The sequence below is a fragment of the Polypterus senegalus genome, chromosome 18 (genome assembly GCF_016835505.1).
Source record: "Polypterus senegalus isolate Bchr_013 chromosome 18, ASM1683550v1, whole genome shotgun sequence".
NCBI lineage: Eukaryota > Metazoa > Chordata > Cladistia > Polypteriformes > Polypteridae > Polypterus > Polypterus senegalus.
In genome coordinates, this window is record NC_053171.1 from 27,997,825 (window position 1) to 28,018,997 (window position 21,173).

Sequence of the window (21,173 nt, forward strand, 5' to 3'; positions counted from 1 at the left end):
TCATTTCCAAAAAAAAAAAATAGCAAATGGTCAATACAAGGGGTGGCCATTAAATAATGAGACTGATGCTAGAACTTAGTTTTAATGAAGAAAAGATAACATTTCAATTCCTTCAATACACTCCACTCCTGCTTCTACACACTGCTTCATTTTCATCTTCCACTGATCAAAGCCGTGCTCTTGCTCTTCTCTTTAATCAGTTGTCTTAGACGCATCCTTTGTTTTCTTCTTTGCCTCAGAAAATGACTCAAAATGGGTTACCGTGAATGTAGACTCAACTTTAGGGAAAAGAAAAAAAGTCACACAGAGCCGTGCCTGGTGAGTAGGGAGGGTGTGCAAGCACTGCAAAGCGATTCTCAGCCGAGAGGGCTGGTGCATTGTCCTGGTGAAGGATGAAACCATTTTCCCACAACTGTGGCTTCTTTCTTTCTTTCTTTCGTAACCTGATTGTAGTGGTGTTGGCTCACTGTTGCTTAATCTGGAACCCAGTCTTCCAAAAATACAACCTTAATGTCAAAGAAAACAATCAACATGGCCTTGAATAGGACTTGCCTTGGTGGTGAGGGTGTTTACCAATGACCTTACAGTCGTTTCATCTCAGGATTGTAGTCGAAGCTCCAGGTCTCTTTGCAAGTGATGACTTTTTTTTAAAAAAGTTTGGTTTGTTTCTGTTTGCCCCAAAATGTCACCACAAATGTGCTTGCAGTTTGTTTTTTTTTGGGTTGGTAGCTTGGGACAACTTTTGAACAGACTTTTTTCATGTTCAGATTGTTTTATTTGTGCGATCCCTCTGACGCTGGGTCATCAATCATTTTGAACACATTCTTCAACTTTTTGCACAGTCTGGTTGGTGTTTGAAATGAATGCATGGGCATCCTGAGCATCTATTCATCTTCAACATCCTCTCAAACTCCAGAAACTCTTTTGTGCCACTTGTGTCATGCACATGTGACATGAATTCTTCCCAGTTAACATGAGTTGTCATCTGAAAAGATTTGGTAGTCATTTTGTTCCTTTTAGCCAAAACTTTCAAACTGATACATTGCCCGATTTTCATTCTGACTCGCAAGAAAAAACTTGTTAACTTCAAGCAATGCCTGACAGCAAATTAATAACACGACGTGCTTGAAACTTGCAGGGCTTGTTTATGCTTGTCCACGGTTAATGTCCCCCGCCTAGTTCTTGCCTGCGTGATGTGGTTTGATCCACAGTAGTCCAGTCTTTCTACTTAATAGCCATACCTAATAAAAAAGCACAGATGCAGACTGGTGAGACAGCCACCAGTGAAGCCATTCCTCTTTGTCTTTATCTTAAAATCCAATCATCCTTCTATTTCCTGTATCCACTTATCATAGGCCAGAGTCTTATTTACAATGTCAAACCCTAGATAGGAATTCAATCCATCAGATTTACCAGTTACCTTAAATGACATGTCTTTAGAATGTGGGAAGAAACTGAAGTTGGTGGAGACACCCTGTGTGAACAACAGGGACAATGTGTAAATCCACACAGATAAAGATGAGTCAGACCCAGGTTGCTGGATAACGTTATTTAGCTAACCAAACACAATTTGTTCAGTCCATGTTCAATTTTTACCTTCTTGTATACGAAGTATAGGGAAAGTATTGTAAGATAGATTTTGATGAATTAACATTTTAGACCTCCCTGACTTTCTCGTATACAAAGAACAGGGAAAGTATTGGAATCCTCCAAAAACTCCATTTCGAGATTTTGATGAATCTTTAAGTTTTAGACCACCCTGACTCCGAAAATACCATTTATGTCTATGTGTCTGTGTGTGTGTATGTAAACACGATAACTTGAGTATGCTTTCACTTCAGTCAACCAAATTTTGCATACAAGTATTAAGTACAAAACGTAGATTTCTATAAACTTTTGGGGTATTTCCGTTAACCGGAAGTGGTACTTTACCTTTTATTCATGCAGCTGCAGAGTCTGATTTATTCAACTTTACTTTTATAATAATTGTTCAATATATTATTAATTTGATTTGACTTGTTGTTGATGGTTATTTCATGTACATAATATAAAAATATAATCATTGTCTTGCGGTTTACTCCTCAGATGTCCATCCCCATATCTGAGTATACGAGTAAGCCTAGGAGAGACCACTCCCGATTTATTGTTTGTATAATTGATTGTTTCGATGTTTGTTCACAAATATCTGTACTTTAAGCAGCAACATTTTCTACCTACTCATTTAAATCAACTTAATTACAAATCCCTATTGAAATAATATGATTAATCAGTTTGCAATGAAGTATCTTGCTCTCATATGACATGAAATGAAAAACTTTGGACATGGCAAAAGCCTGCCTCAGCCCTTTATTACTACTGATGGGTCTGAAACAAACCTCATAAAGCTTCGTTCCAGGGAAGTGAAAGATAATCTGCAGACACCAGTTAGGCTGCAGATAATGCTTTTTACATGATTTTGCTAAGCTTTGCATACATTGCCTCAAGTATTGTGTCATGTAGGCCTGTCAAAATGAATTTCAAATTGCAGTGTACTTTAAATTAGCAGAGATAATCCACTGCTTATGTTTTACCAAGTGTTACTAAATATAATGATTTCTTAAAGCCAAACAGTTGATAATCTTCATATAAACCTGTGTAATATATAATTAAAGTTAAAATCAATGTGCCTATCTCCACGTCTGCAATTAATACATCTCTCGATAGCAAAGTAGTAGGGTCTCTATATATAATTGCAGATATTTTGTTCCTCCATAAAGAATGTAGATTTTAGCAGCATTAAAGTCACATATAAATAAATCCTTTCCAATTTAGGTCCCAGGTCATAATTCATTACATACTATATATAACAGAGAAGTCAATTGGAACTCCATGTTGTTATGTTCGTCTTCATCTTTGCTGCCTACCTCAGGATCTTCAACAGTAGTTCATAAGTTGCAAATACCACCATGTTGACCGGGAAGGCGCGAAGGCAGTTCAAGCCGAGGCCTTTAAAGAACACTTTAATTCCCTCATTCTTAACACTGTCTGTGATGCAGTGGATCACACCTCTGTATCGCTTCTTTGTAATGCCATCAGTCTGCATCCGAGACTTGATTACATCCATGGGAGTGGATAATGACCACGCACACATACCGGCACAGCCCCCTGCCACCAGTACTCCAGCCCATTCTGTGGGGAAAACAGATTAACAACATTGAGAATTTCTGCCTACATAACAGCTTGTGCATGGCAGACACCTATCTAGTGGGACAAAAAGCATGATAAGGAAGGCTATAACAATATCACAAGGTATATCCTACCCTAAAAAGGGAACAGTGAATAATGAATAAGGGTTCGGATCCTGGGTCCTCCCTGCCTAGAGTTTGCACAGTGCTTTGAGTAGTGAGAAAAGTGTGATAAATGTAAAGAACTATATTCTGCGGTAGGCTGGCGCCCTGCCCGGGATTTGTTCCTGCCTTGCGCCCTGTGTTGGCTGGGATTGGCTCCAGCAGAACCCCGTGACCCTGTGTTAGGATATAGCGGGTTGGAAAATGGATGGAATTATTATATTATTATAAAGAGAAATAGGTATTCAAAATGGTTACTGAAGTTAAACCAAGAAAAAAGAAAAGGCTGCTGCTGGCCTGGTACCCACAGCCATGGACTCTTTGTAATATCTAAACACTGGCATAATCTCGATGGACCAGGGCATGTGTGCAGACAAGCAGAACTTTAAAATCAAAAGAATGGCAGTTTATTAACCTCATTAGTGTTAGACCCGAGCATCACATCACTCAAGCTATAAAAACAGAGCTAAAAGCCTTAGTCCCAAGTATCGCTCATGCAATGGTTTAGACGTGTCTTGCGTAAGCATTAGACACAAGGATTAGTCAGGCTGTAAAAGTGCCAACAGCGTTAGTGTTACTTGGGTAACGGTATACACGTGTCTTCTCCTAGCTTCATAATGGCACCTCGTAAGAAATGCCTCTTATCAACAGTGATGACGAAGTGAATCTGTCTTCAGACGGTGAAATTGAAACAGTGAAACCAAAAGTGATTCTGGGAATCTGAAAGTGACGCTCGTGTCACACACACATGCAGTGTGCTGTTCTTATTATAATTATTCAGCATTTTTATTATTATTTCTATCAGTATTATACTTTCTACTTTTCTGATTTTCTTCACTCCTGTACTTTGTGTTTTGCACATTTTACATTAGAAAGATGACATTTAATATAAACATAATTTTTCAATCCAAAAAATGCAACACTTTTTAAATTTTTTTGAGAAAAAATGTAACAGTATGGAGATAAGATCACGAGAATTTAAAGTGCACAAAGGTGAAGTCAAATAAATAATGTCAATAAATAAATGTAATCTAATAATAATAAATAATAATCTACATACCTTAAAACAAACAAACAAACAAACAGACAAATCCAAAACACACTTTAAAAGCATCCCAGTTAAGAGGTAACCCTTTCACTCTTTCGCTCTTGCTGTCTATGTCAGGACAATAGGAGTCACAACAATACAGCCTGCCACATCCCAGTCCACCACCTTTGAGTTGCCACAGCTCCCAGGGCTCCTTGCCTCTCTACCGATGCTACCATGTCTTGCCCCTTCCGCAGTCTGCCAGCTCCTGTGGTGTCTCCCTATCTTGTCTGCTCCATTGCTCAGGGAATTAGAGCACAACCCAAAACCTCTACGCAGCCCTCGGTCCTGCTCTTTCTCAGTCAACCACATGGCTGATGCTGCCCTTCCCGTCCTCTGCCTGCTTACCTTGCCCACAAGCGATTGAGTTCTTCTTTCACACAAAACTTTCATTTTGCTACAAAGATTTAGTCTTTACCTGCTGTAACCCGTTACCTTTAACTCAAGTCAGTGCCTGCCAATTACTGTGCCGCTCCATGTTAACTGTCAATTAAACAAGTTCACGCTTTCATATGCACACCTCACACTGGTGTGAATTGTGCTAAAAATCGATTAAAACACATAAGGGAAACAATTAACTCACCGCCTTGACTCATTTTACCACAGCCATCCATGAATCAGCTTCGCAGGACATGTTCACTTGAAGACGTTCTAGTTTCAATGAACCCCTTAATCTATCGTGCACCTACATGACATGTAGAAGGTAACCAGGATACATGTGGAACATGCAAAGTCCACTTGGACAGTAACTCAAACTTGGGACACTGAGGCTGGGAGGCAGCAGCGCTAAACGCTTGGCCATCTGTGGGGCAGTAAATCACAATGGAAATGACCAGCAGCTATGCCACATGCAATTTAGAGGAGGTGTTACACCTGAAGTTATGAATGTTCGGGCCCAGCCAGTACTTAGATGGGAGATCATCTACAAAAAGCTTGAGTTGCTGTTGGAAGAGGTGTTGGCGAAGCCAGCAAGGGGCACGTACCTTTTGGCCTGGGTGTGGATCCCAATGCCCTAGTGTAGTGACTGGGACACTGCTGTAAAAATGGAGCTGTTGAGACATAAAACTAAGGTCCTGACTCTCTACGGTCATAAAAGATCTCCTGGCATCCTTCATAAAGTGTAGGGTGTACCCTGATGTCCAGGCTTAATTGTCCACCATGACCTGGGGCCTCATGTATAAACGGTGTGTACGCACAGAAATGTTGCACAAGAACGTTTCCACAATGTATAAAACCTAAACTTTCCACAGTAGGACATACCCTGTCATATGTAAGTTCTCTGCTCGGTTTTTCAGACTGGAGGCACCCAGCGTCAAATCAGTGCTACTGTTCCTGTGTGGTTTATCTTTCTTTTCAGGATCCACATCCCTGACGCGGCTTTATAAATACATTGAAATTAACCGCATATTGCTTATTAGTTTAATGCATCTTATTGTAATTAACCTGTAACAATATAGTGGTCCACAGAATGGTCAAACTATTCCAAATACCATAACTGCTTTAGCATTGTTACTCTCACTGCACCTTCTTCTTCTTTTAGCTGCTCGCATTAGGGGTTGCCACATCGGATCATCTTTTTCCATATTACTCTCACTGTACCATTCGGAATATTTATATCACTGTATCTGAGTGTGAATCACAGCTGTATAGCAACTGATCAGAAAGAGAATTATTGGTATACAGCATCAAGCACACACTGCCTCAGCCATTCGCTATTTGAACTGCTCTCATCCGACAAACGCTTCAGAGTCTTTCCTGTACTGACCTTGTACAATTACCTCACTGTAAACTTGCAATACAGTTATAATATTGCACAACCTGAGCCACTTTATAAAGTGTGTATTTACATATGATGACGATATCATTTTTAAGATGAAATGCAGCAAAATATGTTTATTATATTATACAGATAAAACTTTAACTTCAACTACACAATGCCGCAGCGCTGGCCGGGAGCTGGAACTTCGTTCACGGATTGTTCCTGCCTCGCGCTGCATTCTTGCTGTGGCTGACACGACATTGGAAGGATAGATGGATAGAATAATTAAACCTTACGAAGATATTTCAATGTTCCTTAAAAGTTTTGAAGAATTAGCGTTCTAAGCTTACAGATGGCTTAACATCTATTACAGAGCTAATTGTGTGGCAATTGGGTATTTGGAGAAAGAAAAGTAAGGTCAGGAATTGGGGGTTAGTACGTTTGAAATAGACAGTACTTCTGTAATGAAGTATTTCATCGAAGGTCGCACATGGCACAGCAAGCATCTTACGTGAAACATGAACAATCACTTTGCCACAGTGTTCCCATATTTAATAACATATTTTAACTCCTATCATCATGAAAATGGTATCACGTATACTTCTCAGTATTTTAATTATTCAGAGAGCTGTAATAACACGAATGTAATGGATTCTGCGTCCTGTCAGAGGAAGAGAAAGCCCGTTTAAGAAGCACATAATGATTCACACACACAGAGCACATAGAAGATCAAATAGAAAACAAAGCATTTAACGTGCTACTTTAGTTACGATGGGATTTGATAAACTAGTAAATTAAACGATTTTAAGGTGAACTTTATGATGTTCTACTTTAATGACAAAATAAACTACGTGATTAAAGTGGAAATTTCGAGATTAAAGTTGTCATTTTGTGCTTTTTCCCCACTGCGTGCCTATTTTGTTTTCTCTATACCCTAATAAGCTTTCATATGACACTCAGACAATGGGCTACGACTCACCTTTTCACAGCAACTTTGATATGTGACAACTTCTTTTTTATTTCGGCACTGTGCAACTTTGTGAATTTGAGTTTCTCCGAAATGCTATGTCATTTGATCAATTTCCTTTTGTTGTTTATACCACTGTTTAAACCAACAAATAGTACGTTTTTCTTTGCCTCCACTTGGTATTCGCTGAAATTCTTCTATTTTCCCTCGTACTTTTGCCATTGTCATTTCACAGAAGGCTGATCTTAAGGGCTATTTATATTGATTGGCATACTCAAAGAGGCGTAATTCTGTGAGGAGACGGGGCGGGACAGGAGGCGCATGCATGTGCGTTACTTTTCACGCTGACTAGGATTTTTGTTGCGGAAGAACATGAAAGTTGGCAAACGCACAGATTTATGCATCTGGATTTTTTTGTGCGCAAGCACATTTCCGCTTTTGTGCTCACATCATGTTATAGTGCAAATTCTACGCACGGCATTATGCATGAGGCCCCTGGTCATTCTGGCCCCCCTAATCATCCCTTGTCTCTAATTGGCTGTCTCTCTCACCACTTCACCACCTAACTGGTAATATGTGGTGAGCATACTGGTGCAAAAATGGCTGCCAATCTGTCATCAAGGTGGATTCTACACATTAGCAGTGGTTAAAGTGGCTCCCCACTCACTAAAGCGCTTTGAGTTATGAGAAAAGTGCTATATAAATGTAAAGAATTATTATTATTAAATAATATTACAGTTACCTGGATGATTCTGGCCAGTCGGAGTCAACAATTTACAAAATACAGCATAAGTCAGAAAATATGTTGCAAATGAAGGACAATCTCTCAGAATAAGTGCAGAGGCCCCCTTATAGAGTCCGAAAAATCCTTCCTCCTTGGCAATTGTCATCATGCAGTGCAGAGGGCCTCTGTATTTTGCTTTTGGTATTCCTGCAGCATTACTTGAGCGATATGGCTGAGTTTGAGTCTGGAGCCGCACTTTCACTATGTCTGCAGGTGACATAACCATGACCTTTAAAGAAAAAAAAGTGTGTCATTGTTATTTTATTGGTCAATTCAAGGAAATAAATGAAAAGTTACTTTATTATTTCTTTTGTATACTACATCTTCATTACAAAGAAAGATCTTTAAAAAAAAAAAATAGTGGGTGTGATGGTTTGCCTAATTGCCATTGGTTGTCCTGAGGAAGAAGTTGCACAAGACTGAAGCAAAGCCCCATGGGAGGAAAAGGTAAACATGATACACACTGCCAATGTGAATGTTAGCTGACAAAGCAGTGTGAGAAAAATGGCACCATCAGAGTTAGATAAGCCCTGTAAATGTACTGATTGACCCAGGAGTCTGCACTACTGCAGGTAGATAGCCTGCTACCTTGGAGGACTAATTTAATATACCACTAGAGTGAAGGCAACATGGCAGATACCAGGAATACCTGATCTTCTGACTACAGGAGAAAGGTCACAGATGAATAACAAGAAGGTGGAACACTCTGTAGCACAAAACAGGAAAGTGCCAATCAAGAAACATTCATCCAGTGTTGTACTTCTTAAGCAAAGGACCTGCAGGACTTCTTCAGCAAGAAGCGGGTCCAAAATCTGACTCTTTAATGGCTATTAGGGGTAATGGAAAGCCAGAAGCCACTTTGGGGAGTTCTAGCCTGCTGTCTCCATTGCAAGTGAAAGTCTTAATGATTCTGGGAATTTGCAAAAAGAGACCACAGCAGAGCCATCATAAAGCCATCTCAAGCTTAAAGGACTGTTGTGAAGAGATGATCACTGTGAGGATGTGAAAGATGGAGCTGTGTGTGAGACTGGCAAGAGTGCAAGTCACCCGGGTGACCCACAGTGGCAGCACCTTTTTTTTACAAACATTTATTTATTCATCCTTTACATTTTCCCTTTCTTTACCCATTTCTAGCATGCTTTAGTTTTAATAAACACTTTAATGTAATAATTATGACCTATATGATATGGCAATATTGCTAAGAAAGCTCAGTCCTGATGCACTGCAGAGCAGAAGGCCATCTACCCCTGGCATGTAGGTAGATAGTGGATGGTCAACTGGTGCTGCAACAATGATCACAATAAAACAACAATAAAGTCCAGTCTGCCATAGAAATTATGCCTCAAACATACATGCATTTAAATGTCCATCATGTACCAGACTCCATATTTTGAAATAAAAATGTTTCCTACTGTTAAAATAGCCATCTTTCATGTCTTGTTTCAGAATATACAGCTGTGGGTGGGAAACAATATCAACTGTATATATCAAAAATGCAAAACTGGAATATCATAACTATTCAATGTCCAGCCCCTGCTTTATTGCATAGTGGTAACCTCGTGAGGAGCTCAATCTATGGGTTTGTGCAGCAACACTGGACACCTATTAGACCATTCTTATTTATACAACCATTCGAGTTCTCTCAAATTCCTTGAAAAGTGTTGATGACGAGTAAACATGAAGTCATTCCACAAACACTGGACTGGGTTAACTGTGGACAGAATGAGGAGGACTTGGGCAATTTCTTTTAGATACCTTTATTAGATTAGATTAGATTCCTTTATTGTCATTGCACAAAGTACAACAAAATTAATTGCCAACATTCACAAATTACAAGAATAATTAACAATATATATATGTATATAGACATACATATACACACACGCGTACATACATCTGCACCCACATACATACACATACATGCATGTACACCCATTTCAAAATAGCTAATAAGGTATTGCACCACAGGTTATGGCACAAATAAATACATAAAAATGACTAATGAAATTTAAAACACTAGTATTATAGTTCTTTAGTAATGAAAATCATCTTTGATCAAAACAGATTGTTAGTACTGTTTCTTTTGTTCAGTTTGTGTATTTAGCTCCATGGTATTTGTTTTCCATAGTCAATGCAAGTATAGCTTTGCCTGGTTGATAAGTGACCTTTTGCATAATAAAAATAATTTTTAGCATTGCTTCTTGCTACTTCTTACCTTAGAGATTATAATTGTGGCAGGAATAAGATGTCATTCTTAGATGTACTATTTGAATTGTCTTGGCTTTAAATACCTGTAGTGTGTTATTGTGCTAGACTTCATTTTAAGATAATGCAGTAAATGCTGCAAAATAACAGCTCCTGGGCGTACAGTGCATTCACAAAGTATGCAGACCCCTTCACTTTCTGCACAGTTTAATACAGTGCATCCGGAAAGTATTCACAGCGCATCAGTTTTTCCCCATTTTGTTATGTTACAGCCTTATTCCGAAATGGATTAAATTCATTTTTTTCCTCAGAATTCTAAACACAACACCCCATAATGACAATGTGAAAAAAGTTTACTTGAGGTTTTTACAAATTGATTAAAAATAAAAAAACTGAGAAATCACATGTACATAAGTATTCCAAGCCTTTGCTCAATATTTTGTCGATGCACCTTTGGTAGCAATTCCAGCCTCAAGTCTTTTTGAATATGATGCCACAAGCTTGGCACACCTATCCTTGGCCAGTTTCGCCCATTCCTCTTTGCAGCACCTCTCAAGCTCCATCAGGTTGGATGGGAAGCGTCGGTGCACAGTCATTTTAAGATCTCTCCAGAGATGTTCAATTGGATTCAAGTCTGGGCTCTGGCTGGGCCACTCAAGGACATTAACAGAGTTGTCCTGAAGCCACTCCTTTGATATCTTGGCTGTGTGCTTACGGTCGTTGTCCTGCTGAAAGATGAACTGTCGCCCCAGTCTGAGGTCTAGAGCGCTCTGGAGCAGGTTTTCATCCAGGATGTCTCTGTACTTTGCTGCAGTCATCTTTCCCTTTATCCTGACTAGTCTCCCAGTTCCTGCCGCTGAAAAACATCCCCACAGCATGATGCTGCCACCACCATGCTTCACTGTAGGGATGGTATTGGCCTGGTAATGAGCGGTGCCTGGTTTCCTCCAAACGTGACGCCTGGCATTCACACCAAAGAGTTCAATCTTTGTCTCATAAAACCAGAGAATTTTGTTTCTCATGGTCTGAGAGTCTTTCTGGTGCCTTTTGGCAAACTCCAGGCGGGCTGCCACGTGCCTTTCACTAAGGAGTGGCTTCCATCTGGCCACTCTACCATACAGGCCTGATTGGTGGATTGCTGCAGAGATGGTTGTCCTTCTGGAAGTTTCTCCTCTCTCCACAGAGGACCTCTGACAGAGTGACTATCGGGTTCTTGGTCACCTCCCTGACTAAGGCCCTTCTCCCCCGATCGCTCAGTTTAGATGGCCAGCCAGCTCTAGGAAGAGTCCTGGTGGTTTCGAACTTCTTCCACTTACGGATGATGGAGGCCACTGTGCTCATTGGGACCTTCAAAGCAGCAGCAATGTTTCTGTAACCTTCCCCAGATTTGTGCCTCGAGACAGTCCTGTCTCGGAGGTCTATAGACAATTCCTTTGACTTCGTGCTTGGTTTGTGCTCTGACATGAACTGTCAACTGTGGGTCCTTATATAGACAGGTGTGTGCCTTTCCAAATCCTGTCCAATCAACTGAATTTACCACAGGTGGACTCCAATTAAGCTGCAGAAACATCTCAAGGATGATCAGGAGAAACAGGAGGCACCTGAGCTCAGTTTTGAGCTTCATGGCAAAGGCTGTGAATACTTATGTACATGTGCTTTCTCAGTTTTTTTATTTTTAATAAATTTGCAAAAACCTCAAGTAAACTTTTTTCACGTTGTCATTATGGGGTGTTGTGTGTAGAATTCTGAGGAAAAAATGAATTCAATCCATTTTGGAATAAGGCTGTAACATAACAAAATGTGGAAAAAGTGATGTGCTGTGAATACTTTCTGGATGCACTGTAGTAGTAAATTACATTTAATGGATAAACTGGCTATTTCTGACCCCTCAACCTACATTACATATTGATAAAGTGAAAACACATTTCCAGAAAGGTTTGCAAATTTATAACAAATCAAAACCTGAAATCTCTCATTCATAGAAGCATTCAGACCCTTTGCTGTGGCACTCCAGATTGTCATCAGGTTCACTCTGCTTGCTTTAATTCCTCTTGAGATGTGTTTAGAACTTTATTGGAGTCCACCTATGGAAAACTGAATTGACTGGACATCGTTTAGAAAGGCACATGTTTACCTGTATAGATAAGTTCCACAATTCACACGGCATATCTGAACAAAAAACAAGCCATAAACTCCAAAGAACTCTCTATAGACTGCTGCAATCAAACTATAGTAGGGCACAGATCAGGGCAGGGGTGTAAAACTATTTCTAAAGTTTTGAGTGTTCACATGAGCATAGCAGCCTCAATAATTATGAATTGGAAGAAGTTTGGAACCACCAGGACTTTTCCTAGTGTGGGCTGTCTTGCCAAACCTCGGTAACCGGGTAAAAAGGACCTTCATCTGGGAGGTGACCAAGAATGCAATGAATCAGAACTTCTGTGCCGAGATGGGAGAACTTGTTGGTAGCACTCCATTAATCAGGTGTATATGGCAGACAAAGAAAGCCACTCTTGAGAAAAAGGCATACGACAGCCCACTTGGAGTTTTCCAAATGGCATTTAAAGAACACTGAGAGCACAAGGAAATATTCTCAGGTCTGATGAGACAAAAATGTTAACTCTTTGGGCAGAACTCCCAGCACTATGTCTGGCAGAGAGCAGGCACTGCCTAATATAATCCCTCCAGTAAAGCATGGTGGATGCAGCAGTATGCTATAGAGGTTCTTTTCACTGGCAGGGACAGGGGGACTTGTCAGAACTGAGGGAGGAATAAACGCAGCCCAATACAGAGAGGTACCTGATGAAAACCTGCTCCAGCGTGCACGTGACCTTAGAGTGGAGCAATAGTTCACCTTTCAGCACAACAATGACCTGAAACATGCAGTCAGAACAAAGCTGGAGTGGCTTTGGGACAAGTCTCTGTGGAGTAACCTGAAGATGGCACTTTACAAACACTTTCCATCCAATATGATGGGCTTGAGAGGATCTGCCATGAAGCATGAGAGAAACTGCCCAAATCCACGTGTGCAAAGCTTGTCTAAGAAGACTCAAAGCTGGAACTGCTGCTACAAAATACTGAATTGATGGTCTGAATATTTCTACGAATGAGAGATTTCAGTTTTTAATGATTAATAAATTTGCATGTCCTTCTGAAAACATGTTTTTCACTGTGTTGTTATGAGTTATTGAATGTAGAGGGGCAAAAATGGCAAATGTATCCAGAGTATAGAAAGTGAAGGGGTCTGAAAACGTTCTGAACACACTGTATATGTATTTAACATTTTAGCTTTTTAATCACATCTAGACTAAACCCTTGGCTAGGCTCAAATCACGTTCAGAGTTACTTCCAAGTGCCATTGCAGCTTATCAAACTACAGTATTCACTCATTGAGTGTTGCAGTTTGAGAAAGTCAGGTCTTCGGGGCCTATTAAGGTAGAGAGCATTGAAAATTCCCACAAGATTTATAAAAGAACAGGTGCTTGGTAATGGTTAGTAAAAGAAAATATATCCCAGGGTGTTTGCAAAGCATCCTTTCCAGTGACTATGTACGACATTAAAACTGTCATTTAAGACAGATCTGGGCAACCTTGGAAGAAGAATTAAATTCTTCTTCAACCTTGGAATCTTTAAATCTCAATCTGAGCTACCTCATGTGAAGGACCACTTGATCTGAATCAAATGTTACATTTACGTGACTGTTGTCTTTGGCATTCATGTCCATTCTTTTAAGACTGTATACTTTTCTAAATACTATACCCTGTCAGCCTTTTGCAATGCAAGATAATGAAAAAATGGCTATTTCAAGGAAGGTCTAACATTATCATTGCAAAATGTCTTAATAGCTATAAATACCATTTTAGAGGTGAAGAGGGAAGGCTAACAAAGAAAGGCATGTAAGTAAAATGATTCATTAAAACATTACCAAGAATGAACAATGGAGGAAAAATCTGCATCACGTTAAGCGCAGCTAGGATAACTGATACACTTAATGGTAAACCCTTTGACCTTCTTCGCTTATTATGCCACATGTGAGTCTAATAAGAATTATTAATATTTCTCATAATGGAAAGATAAAACAGACTGCAGTTTTCAGTATCTAAAAAGTGTTAGGGCTATTTTAATTTGTTTGAGGTACTAACCTGAGCGGCTCCAGCTGCCAAACCAGACAGGAAAAAATCCAGTTTTGATGGGCTGACCTCAGTGCTTCCATACCGAAACTGCTGGATCCACTGAAGACAATTTCTGTAAGTGCCAAATGCAACTGATGAGGTGATGGAGACAGTAGTGACAGGCATTGACATCCCTTTAAAGAAGCCACCAATCTGAAAAAAACAGCACCAAATTCACTAAAAATGAACACTTGTTAATTATCTCCTAAATCAGAGGTTCAAGTTGAAATTTATTTTTTACACATACAGAGTGCAGTAAATCTCTTACTGGCATGTCTGACCAACATGTGCAATGTACCCCCTCATTCTTTACTAATCTTTCACAGTGTCTTTACATGGAGAGTCTCTTTCCTAAAATAAAGGAAGACAAGACACTCTAACGAAACCTTGTGGGACTTGAATCTGCCACGATTTCAAAAAACATGTCAAGTAAAAGAAACACTGTTCCTAGTAACAATGGAGGCCTACCTTCTCAGTCTTGTAGGTGCTTTTAATGCAGTGCCATACACCTTTATATGATCTCTGGGTTTGTATTCTAACCTGAAATAAAACACACATCAACACTTTATTAGAAAGGATACTTCAGCAGAAAGCACCATCTGGCAAAGCTGAAACATAAACATACCTTGACTGTGTCAAGAGGGTAGCCCACGGCCACACCAAGAGCCCCTGCAAAAGAAAAAAAACCTGAGTAAAGGTTTCATTTTTAATATAGGGAAACAATCCGCCATCTCATATTCTGAAGATTTCACATCAAAGACAAACAAATCGATGTCCCCTCATACAAGAGCCCCTAGTACTGAAAAACATTTCACAACAGAAACTTTTTTTTAGTGTGAAAGTCTATACTAATCAAGTCACACAATTGTAAAAGACTATACAGTACTAAACAAGTTAGACCATACGAGACAAGTTAGACACATGGCGCAATATTCTGTGCATTTGGTGACTAAGTTAACTGATGTGAACTGTGGAGCATTTCACATTTTTTATTTATCATCCTAGGGTCAGTTATTACATCTTTGTTTATTTAATACTTTGTAACAATGAGTGATATTCAAACATAATAGTGATAATAGAATGCAATTACATGTGTTAGCAGACTCCATTAGATGTGTGCTTTTCAAGAGCGCTTTACAATGGAGTTAACAACGGGGCACACAGAGGCTTGTGGTGGCTCAATGGCTTTCATAAACATGTGAAAATGACATCAATTTTCTTAAAAATAACATTTTTGACAGTATCCCCAACAGAGTAGTATCCAATAAATAGCAATTGAAAAATATTAAGATTATTAAGAAGACACTCGGAATGAAATTCAACTTTTCATTGGTGTTATTTTATTTTTCTGATTATTCTGATCTTTGGACCATTTCACTAACTGTCTTTTTAAGATTTTCTGCCACTTTTGACAGCTAATTTGTACAAGGTCAACGTGAATTTTAGATATGAGGAACTAAAAAAAAAAATACAATAGCTCACCTAAAAGTTTAAATCACAACTCTAACTCAATGTGCAATGTCCACAGTTACTTAAACTACCTGTGCTGCCAGTAAATGAAATATGCTGTAGCGGCACTGGGTCCAGACCTGAGAGGGGATACGCTCCTCAGGTGACCACCCACTGTCCGAGGGGGCACGAATACTGGCTATAAAAAGCAGCCAAATGAGGAGCATGGGAAGTAGGCAGACATCGCATTTATAGAGCATCTCAATCACGTCTCCCAGCTTTTGAAACCCATCAGCCTGATGTGTGGCTGGTGGCGAGCCCTGGATGTCAACCTTTTCTTTGGGATGGCTCATGAACCTAAGGGAAAAGTGTGGCATACGGGTTCCCTCCGACTCTAGTAAGATCACATGAAGATGCCAACTGACCTTTTTAAGGATCACTTACCAGAGACTAATTCCATTCCTCACATCCCTGGAGTCTTGCAGTACTATACATCCATATGAATATTGGGTTGGAAGGGTACATGTCAAGTACCTATATTTGTGGATCCTCACAAAAAGGCGCTACATTGAAAACTTTTAACTAAAGCATTTATGCCCTGTCACCCTACCTTTATTGCTTATTCCTTCTCTCAGTAGCATCTTATATATATATATATATATATATATATATTGTGCTAAATGATTCATTTAGCAGAAGGTGCTAAACGAGCACATCTATGAAGACCTATCGCTATTAAATAACTATCGTCAGTCTTCTTTAGAGTTAGCTGGTGAAACATTCACATTTACGTCAACAATATATAATAATATGTAACTTTTTTAAGTAAATTAAACTAGTGATACTTCACTTCTCGACAGAGTCATCAAGCAAACGATTATTTCCACTAGACTGTCACATTCATTCATTCATTCATTCATCTAGAGCAGTGTTTCCCAAACTTGGTCCTGGGGAACCCCTATGGCTGCAGGTTTTTGTTCCAACCAGATTCCTAATCAGTGACAACACTTGATAGCACTGATCTCATTTAATTAGCTGGTATTTTTATTCTTTGATTCAACATTCTGAAAAGCACAGCAGCATGATTTTTACATTTATAAGACATTTATCTATATTTCTGCTTTTGCTATAGACTTAAATGCTTAGCTCTCTTTTGTTGATTTCATTATACTTTGCCCTTTCTCTGTGCAGTTTTTCCCCTTCGTTTTATCTTATTAATGACAATTTAAAATGAGCAGATCAGACACCCAGGCAAACAACACTGAATAATCAAAGGCTGCAACTACTTTAGCATCAGACCCACTAATTAGTAAATAATGGATCAATTAGACAATTAGACAACCTAGAAAAGTAGGATGAAAATCAAGATGAAAATACTGTTTAAAAAAAACCAAAATACATTATTCCTATATAACTGCTTGGTATGGTTTAATATTTTTTTAGCAAACTTATTTTTCTAATTTTTATATTGGGGAAATAACACATCACTTAATTCGTCCAGGAGTCCAATTAAAAACAGAAGCCGGTTGGAACAAAAACCTGCAGCCACAGGGGTTCCCCAGGACCGAGTTTGGGAAACACTGAGCTAGAGCGACCACGAGGAGAAAGTTAACATTCCAAGCTGACAGCTATCGACCTCGACTGGTGAGTCAGCAACGCTGACCATTTGCTGACAGCCGTTGCTTCACCGTGTCTCCTTATTTTGTTACTGGAAGAGTGACTACAAATCTAACCTCCGTGACTCCGCCTCAATCCCGGCGCCAGCCGTAAGGTGTAGCAGTACAAGCGCGACGCTATTGGTTCGCTGCTCAAAATTTGAGCTCCGCCACTTGCTGTGAATTTTAATATTCCCGTTTTACGAAGACTAGCTGACGAAGTGCCACGCCGGTGCGATAATATGAGAATTACGTCCTCTGCCTTCACACAATGGAGGTCAGCGGTTTTCTAAATTATTTTGTGACCGGGCAAAAGCTAGTGTGTCGATTTTAAATCTATGCATTATTAAAGGGCTTCATAGTAATGTGCTCTGTGGTGGTAGATATCGACGTTTTCCTTACCTCCTGCGGAGCCAGCGATGAAATCTGCCAGATACATTGGTACCTAAGCAATAACCTTTATCAAATGAAATTACCGTTGCCTGACAGCAATGACGGCTGATGAATCCCCTAACGTGACATGAGACAAACGGGAAGGCGCCGAGATTGGGCGCACGCGCGTGCGGCTCTGAGTGTTGGACTCTGGCACAGCCGAGCAAAGCCGGGTATGGGGGCACGCACGCGCACAAACAGAAGAGCGGGCATGAGCGAACACGAGCGCGGTCGAAAACTGTTTCTCTCCATCGCACTTGCGTACGTCACGAACAATTCTAGGCGGCCATGCAATAGCGAATGAATATTAGCCTTAGGCCAGTTCAACCAATTTGACTCAAAGGGGGCATGTCCTAAACAGTGTGATCCTGAGAATTCCAAATAACCATAAAAGGCTGCCCACCTCAAAAACAAAAGCGGGACCTGCACTGTTTCACATGTCTGTACCAAAAGAGCGGGCCTGACCTGCAGATAGCCTAACCCCAAAGCTTAGTTGCGGGCTCACAGCCCATACATGCCCAAAATGGGGCAAATGCTTTAAAATCTAATAAAGATTCACAAAATGAGAAAACTATTAGAATTTAAGCCCATAAAAAGGCATTTCTTTTAATATTTAAAAACTTATTATTGCAAAACAAAGGCAGGAGCAATAAAGGCACAAATAAGTTCCCTTAAAAATGAACTAATGCATGAATGACAAAATCAAAATAAACATCTTTAACAATAGCAGTGAAAAAATCCATCTACCCATCCATCCAGATTCCATACTAGCTTTCTCCTGAGCAGATAAGTGGAGAAGCTGGATCCAATCCCAGTAAGCAAAGGGCGCCAAGCTGGAACAACAACTGGACACAGCGCCAGTCTATCACAGGGTGAACACACACACAAACAGGCCAGTTTATTAACGGCAATTCTCCTAACCTGCATTATTTTTGGACTGTGAGAGAAAACTGGAGCACCTGGAAGAAACCCACAGGGAGAACATACAAACTACATGCAAGGAGGACCTGGGACGTGCATCCTGATCTCCTTATTGTGATCCAGCAACACAACCACTGCACCACCATGCCACTGGAATCCAAAATCAGAAAAACAAATCGCTCAAAACAGGAGTCCAAAACAAGGATGCAGTGCTGAAGCTGTTGATCTGTTTTCACCTTGGGCTTAAGTGTCTTTGGGCCCACCTCCTGAGGTTTCACATACAAGAGGCATGAGAGATGGCTAAACACACACACACACACATATATATATATTTAAGAAAATACTCCACCTAAAAATATTTTTTAAATATGTTACTTATCCTATGTGCTTTATAGAGATGGCCAAGAAAAAAGATTTTCATCTCATGTTTTCATGGAAAACAGAAATAACAAAGCTTCTAATAGAATTAATATCTAGAGGCCGGCTTTGGACAACAGCAAATCAAATCAAAAATATCCATCAAAAAAATCTCATTTTACTTATATCACATAATCCACATACCAGATCATCTAGTCGTATGCTCAAAACGTGAGTTTTTTTGCTAAAATATTGTTAAATAAATCCTTCTAGAAATTAGAATAGTGAACAAACAGGAAATTTGTTCAAATGGCACCATACTTTTGAACTGAAGACAGCACTCTTGACCAATGGATGAGGAGGGAGTGTTATGTCAAAGGTCACAGCAACCCTGACTTTTCTCAAGAAGGCACACAGAGTCTCGGGAAGGCAGCAGAATCAAGCTTTATTGCATGATGCATACACAGACCCAAATCAAGTGAAATGAGTGCCCAGCAATTGGCGGACCATACTTTTATTACAATTCTTATCATAAAACCCATTACTCATCCTCGTCTGACTCTCAATCATCTTGTAGCCTTGGACCTGTCTCCAGTTTAGTTTAACCATTATCTCCTAGCCTAATGAGAACAGTGCTTTGTCCTGCTCATCACGCCTACTTGGCAGGTCTTCACCATTACCTAATGCCCATTACCTTATCCTATGTCCATCACCTAACTGAAACTTTCCAACATTACTCCTTATCCTGTGCAGGTATCTGAGACCTGTTTATCGATCAATTCCCACCAGCTGTTGGAATCAGCTGGACCCACACATAACATACTGGGGCACTCAAATGAATAGTTTCTTGCTGCACAAACATCCATCAAGGCTAGAGGTATAGGCAGCTGCATCTCTAAGACAATGGCACTGTGTTAAAACACAATTTCCTTCGTCTGTCTTCACCTTATGTTAGTGTCCAGGCAGGCAAACAGGGAGGCAGAGGCCTAGCCGGTGCAAGAGAAAGCAAGTGGCCTATCTGGCGTTCTCTCGTGGTTAAATTCTCAATAGCCGCATTTATTAAAACAATGATCTGCTTAGCCCTCTCAAAGTACACAGTGTCCTTGACTGAAGTTTTTAAGCTTAGCAGCAAGATATTTGGTGGTTTGCAGCTGCAAAGAGAAAAATAATAAAGTGGGCAGGCGCAGGATTTTTATGATTTAACCCTTACTATACTAGTGTGCACTAAGACACTTTGAATATGTGCAACTTTAAGAATATGCTTTTCTGTAGGAGTGGGGTAGGTCTTCAATTCAAAAGCATGATTCAATTCTAAACAAACCAATTTTGTGCAATGAAGTACAGGAATACTTAACATTCAAAAAGGAAAGACTGTCTGATGAGTTGCACCATGGTTGCCTTTTCCTCATTGTTCTGCTATCTGGTACTCACAGGGTTTCTTACTGATACTCGTAGAATACATAGAACTATTCCAAGGTCTTCATAAAAGCAAAATCAAAGATGGTCTGACCTCTATCTTTCCTTAGCCAAGAGAGTTAATATTATTCGGTTGAATATCCTCCCAAAAGTCTGCATTTCTTTAGGATCATCTCTCTCTTTCTCTAGATATATATATATATATATACACACACACACTAGGGGGCTTTGCCCTCTGCTTGCTTCACTCGCCAACCCCTGTGTTTGGTTTTCCGGATACACACTTTTTTCTTTGAATTGTTGCTCTTTCATTAGTTTCACTGTTATTTTAGAACTTCTGTAAAAACAATGTTTGGAATCTTTTGAGTCCCAATATGCTGAATGTTTTTAATGAGGTCACTGAGACGTGTGTTTAATAGCTTTGTACCATAATTCAGGATAGGTTTCTCTGTTTGAAATTTCAGCACAGACAAAACGATCTTCATCATCAGCATTTAATAATTTTTTTTTACAAAGTAACCAATAAATGCATGTGCACTAAACCACGTTTTTGAAATTCTCAAGATTCAAGATTCTTTATTTGTCACATGCATAGTTTATACAGGACAACATGCAGTGAAATGCATCCGGATCCGTTTATCAA

The 21,173-nt window shown here is 39.7% G+C and overlaps 1 protein-coding gene across 3 annotated transcripts; it reads right to left on the reverse strand.

The window, feature by feature from the left end:
* Positions 1-2,302: 2,302 nt before the first annotated feature.
* On the reverse strand, positions 2,303-18,197 carry slc25a47b (solute carrier family 25 member 47b). Of its 3 annotated transcripts, none has more exons than XM_039741893.1 (6): positions 17,807-18,197; positions 14,926-14,969; positions 14,769-14,840; positions 14,271-14,453; positions 7,882-8,152; positions 2,303-3,168 (listed from the first exon to the last, which is right to left on the reverse strand). In XM_039741893.1, exons 1-6 carry the CDS (start codon positions 17,841-17,843, stop codon positions 2,900-2,902), a joined length of 876 nt encoding a protein of 291 aa, XP_039597827.1. In that variant the 5' UTR covers positions 17,844-18,197; the 3' UTR covers positions 2,303-2,899. The 3 variants fall into 3 exon arrangements, with proteins under 3 accessions (XP_039597827.1, XP_039597829.1, XP_039597828.1); XM_039741895.1 differs by having other exon boundaries at positions 17,881-18,185; XM_039741894.1 differs by lacking the exon at positions 17,807-18,197 and adding an exon at positions 16,194-16,348.
* Between the last annotated feature and the right edge of the window lie 2,976 nt (positions 18,198-21,173).

Excerpts from the sequence above, each read along its gene's own strand:
- slc25a47b (XM_039741893.1), bottom strand. The coding sequence starts at position 17,843 with ATGTATCTGGCAGATTTCATCGCTGGCTCCGCAGGAG. Across the intron at positions 14,970-17,806 it reads CATCGCTGGCTCCGCAGGAG|GGGCTCTTGGTGTGGCCGTG; the intron begins GTAAGGAAAACG and ends TTTCTTTTGCAG. Across the intron at positions 3,169-7,881 it reads GACTGGCCAGAATCATCCAG|AATGGGCTGGAGTACTGGTG; the intron begins GTAACTGTAATA and ends TTTTCCCCACAG.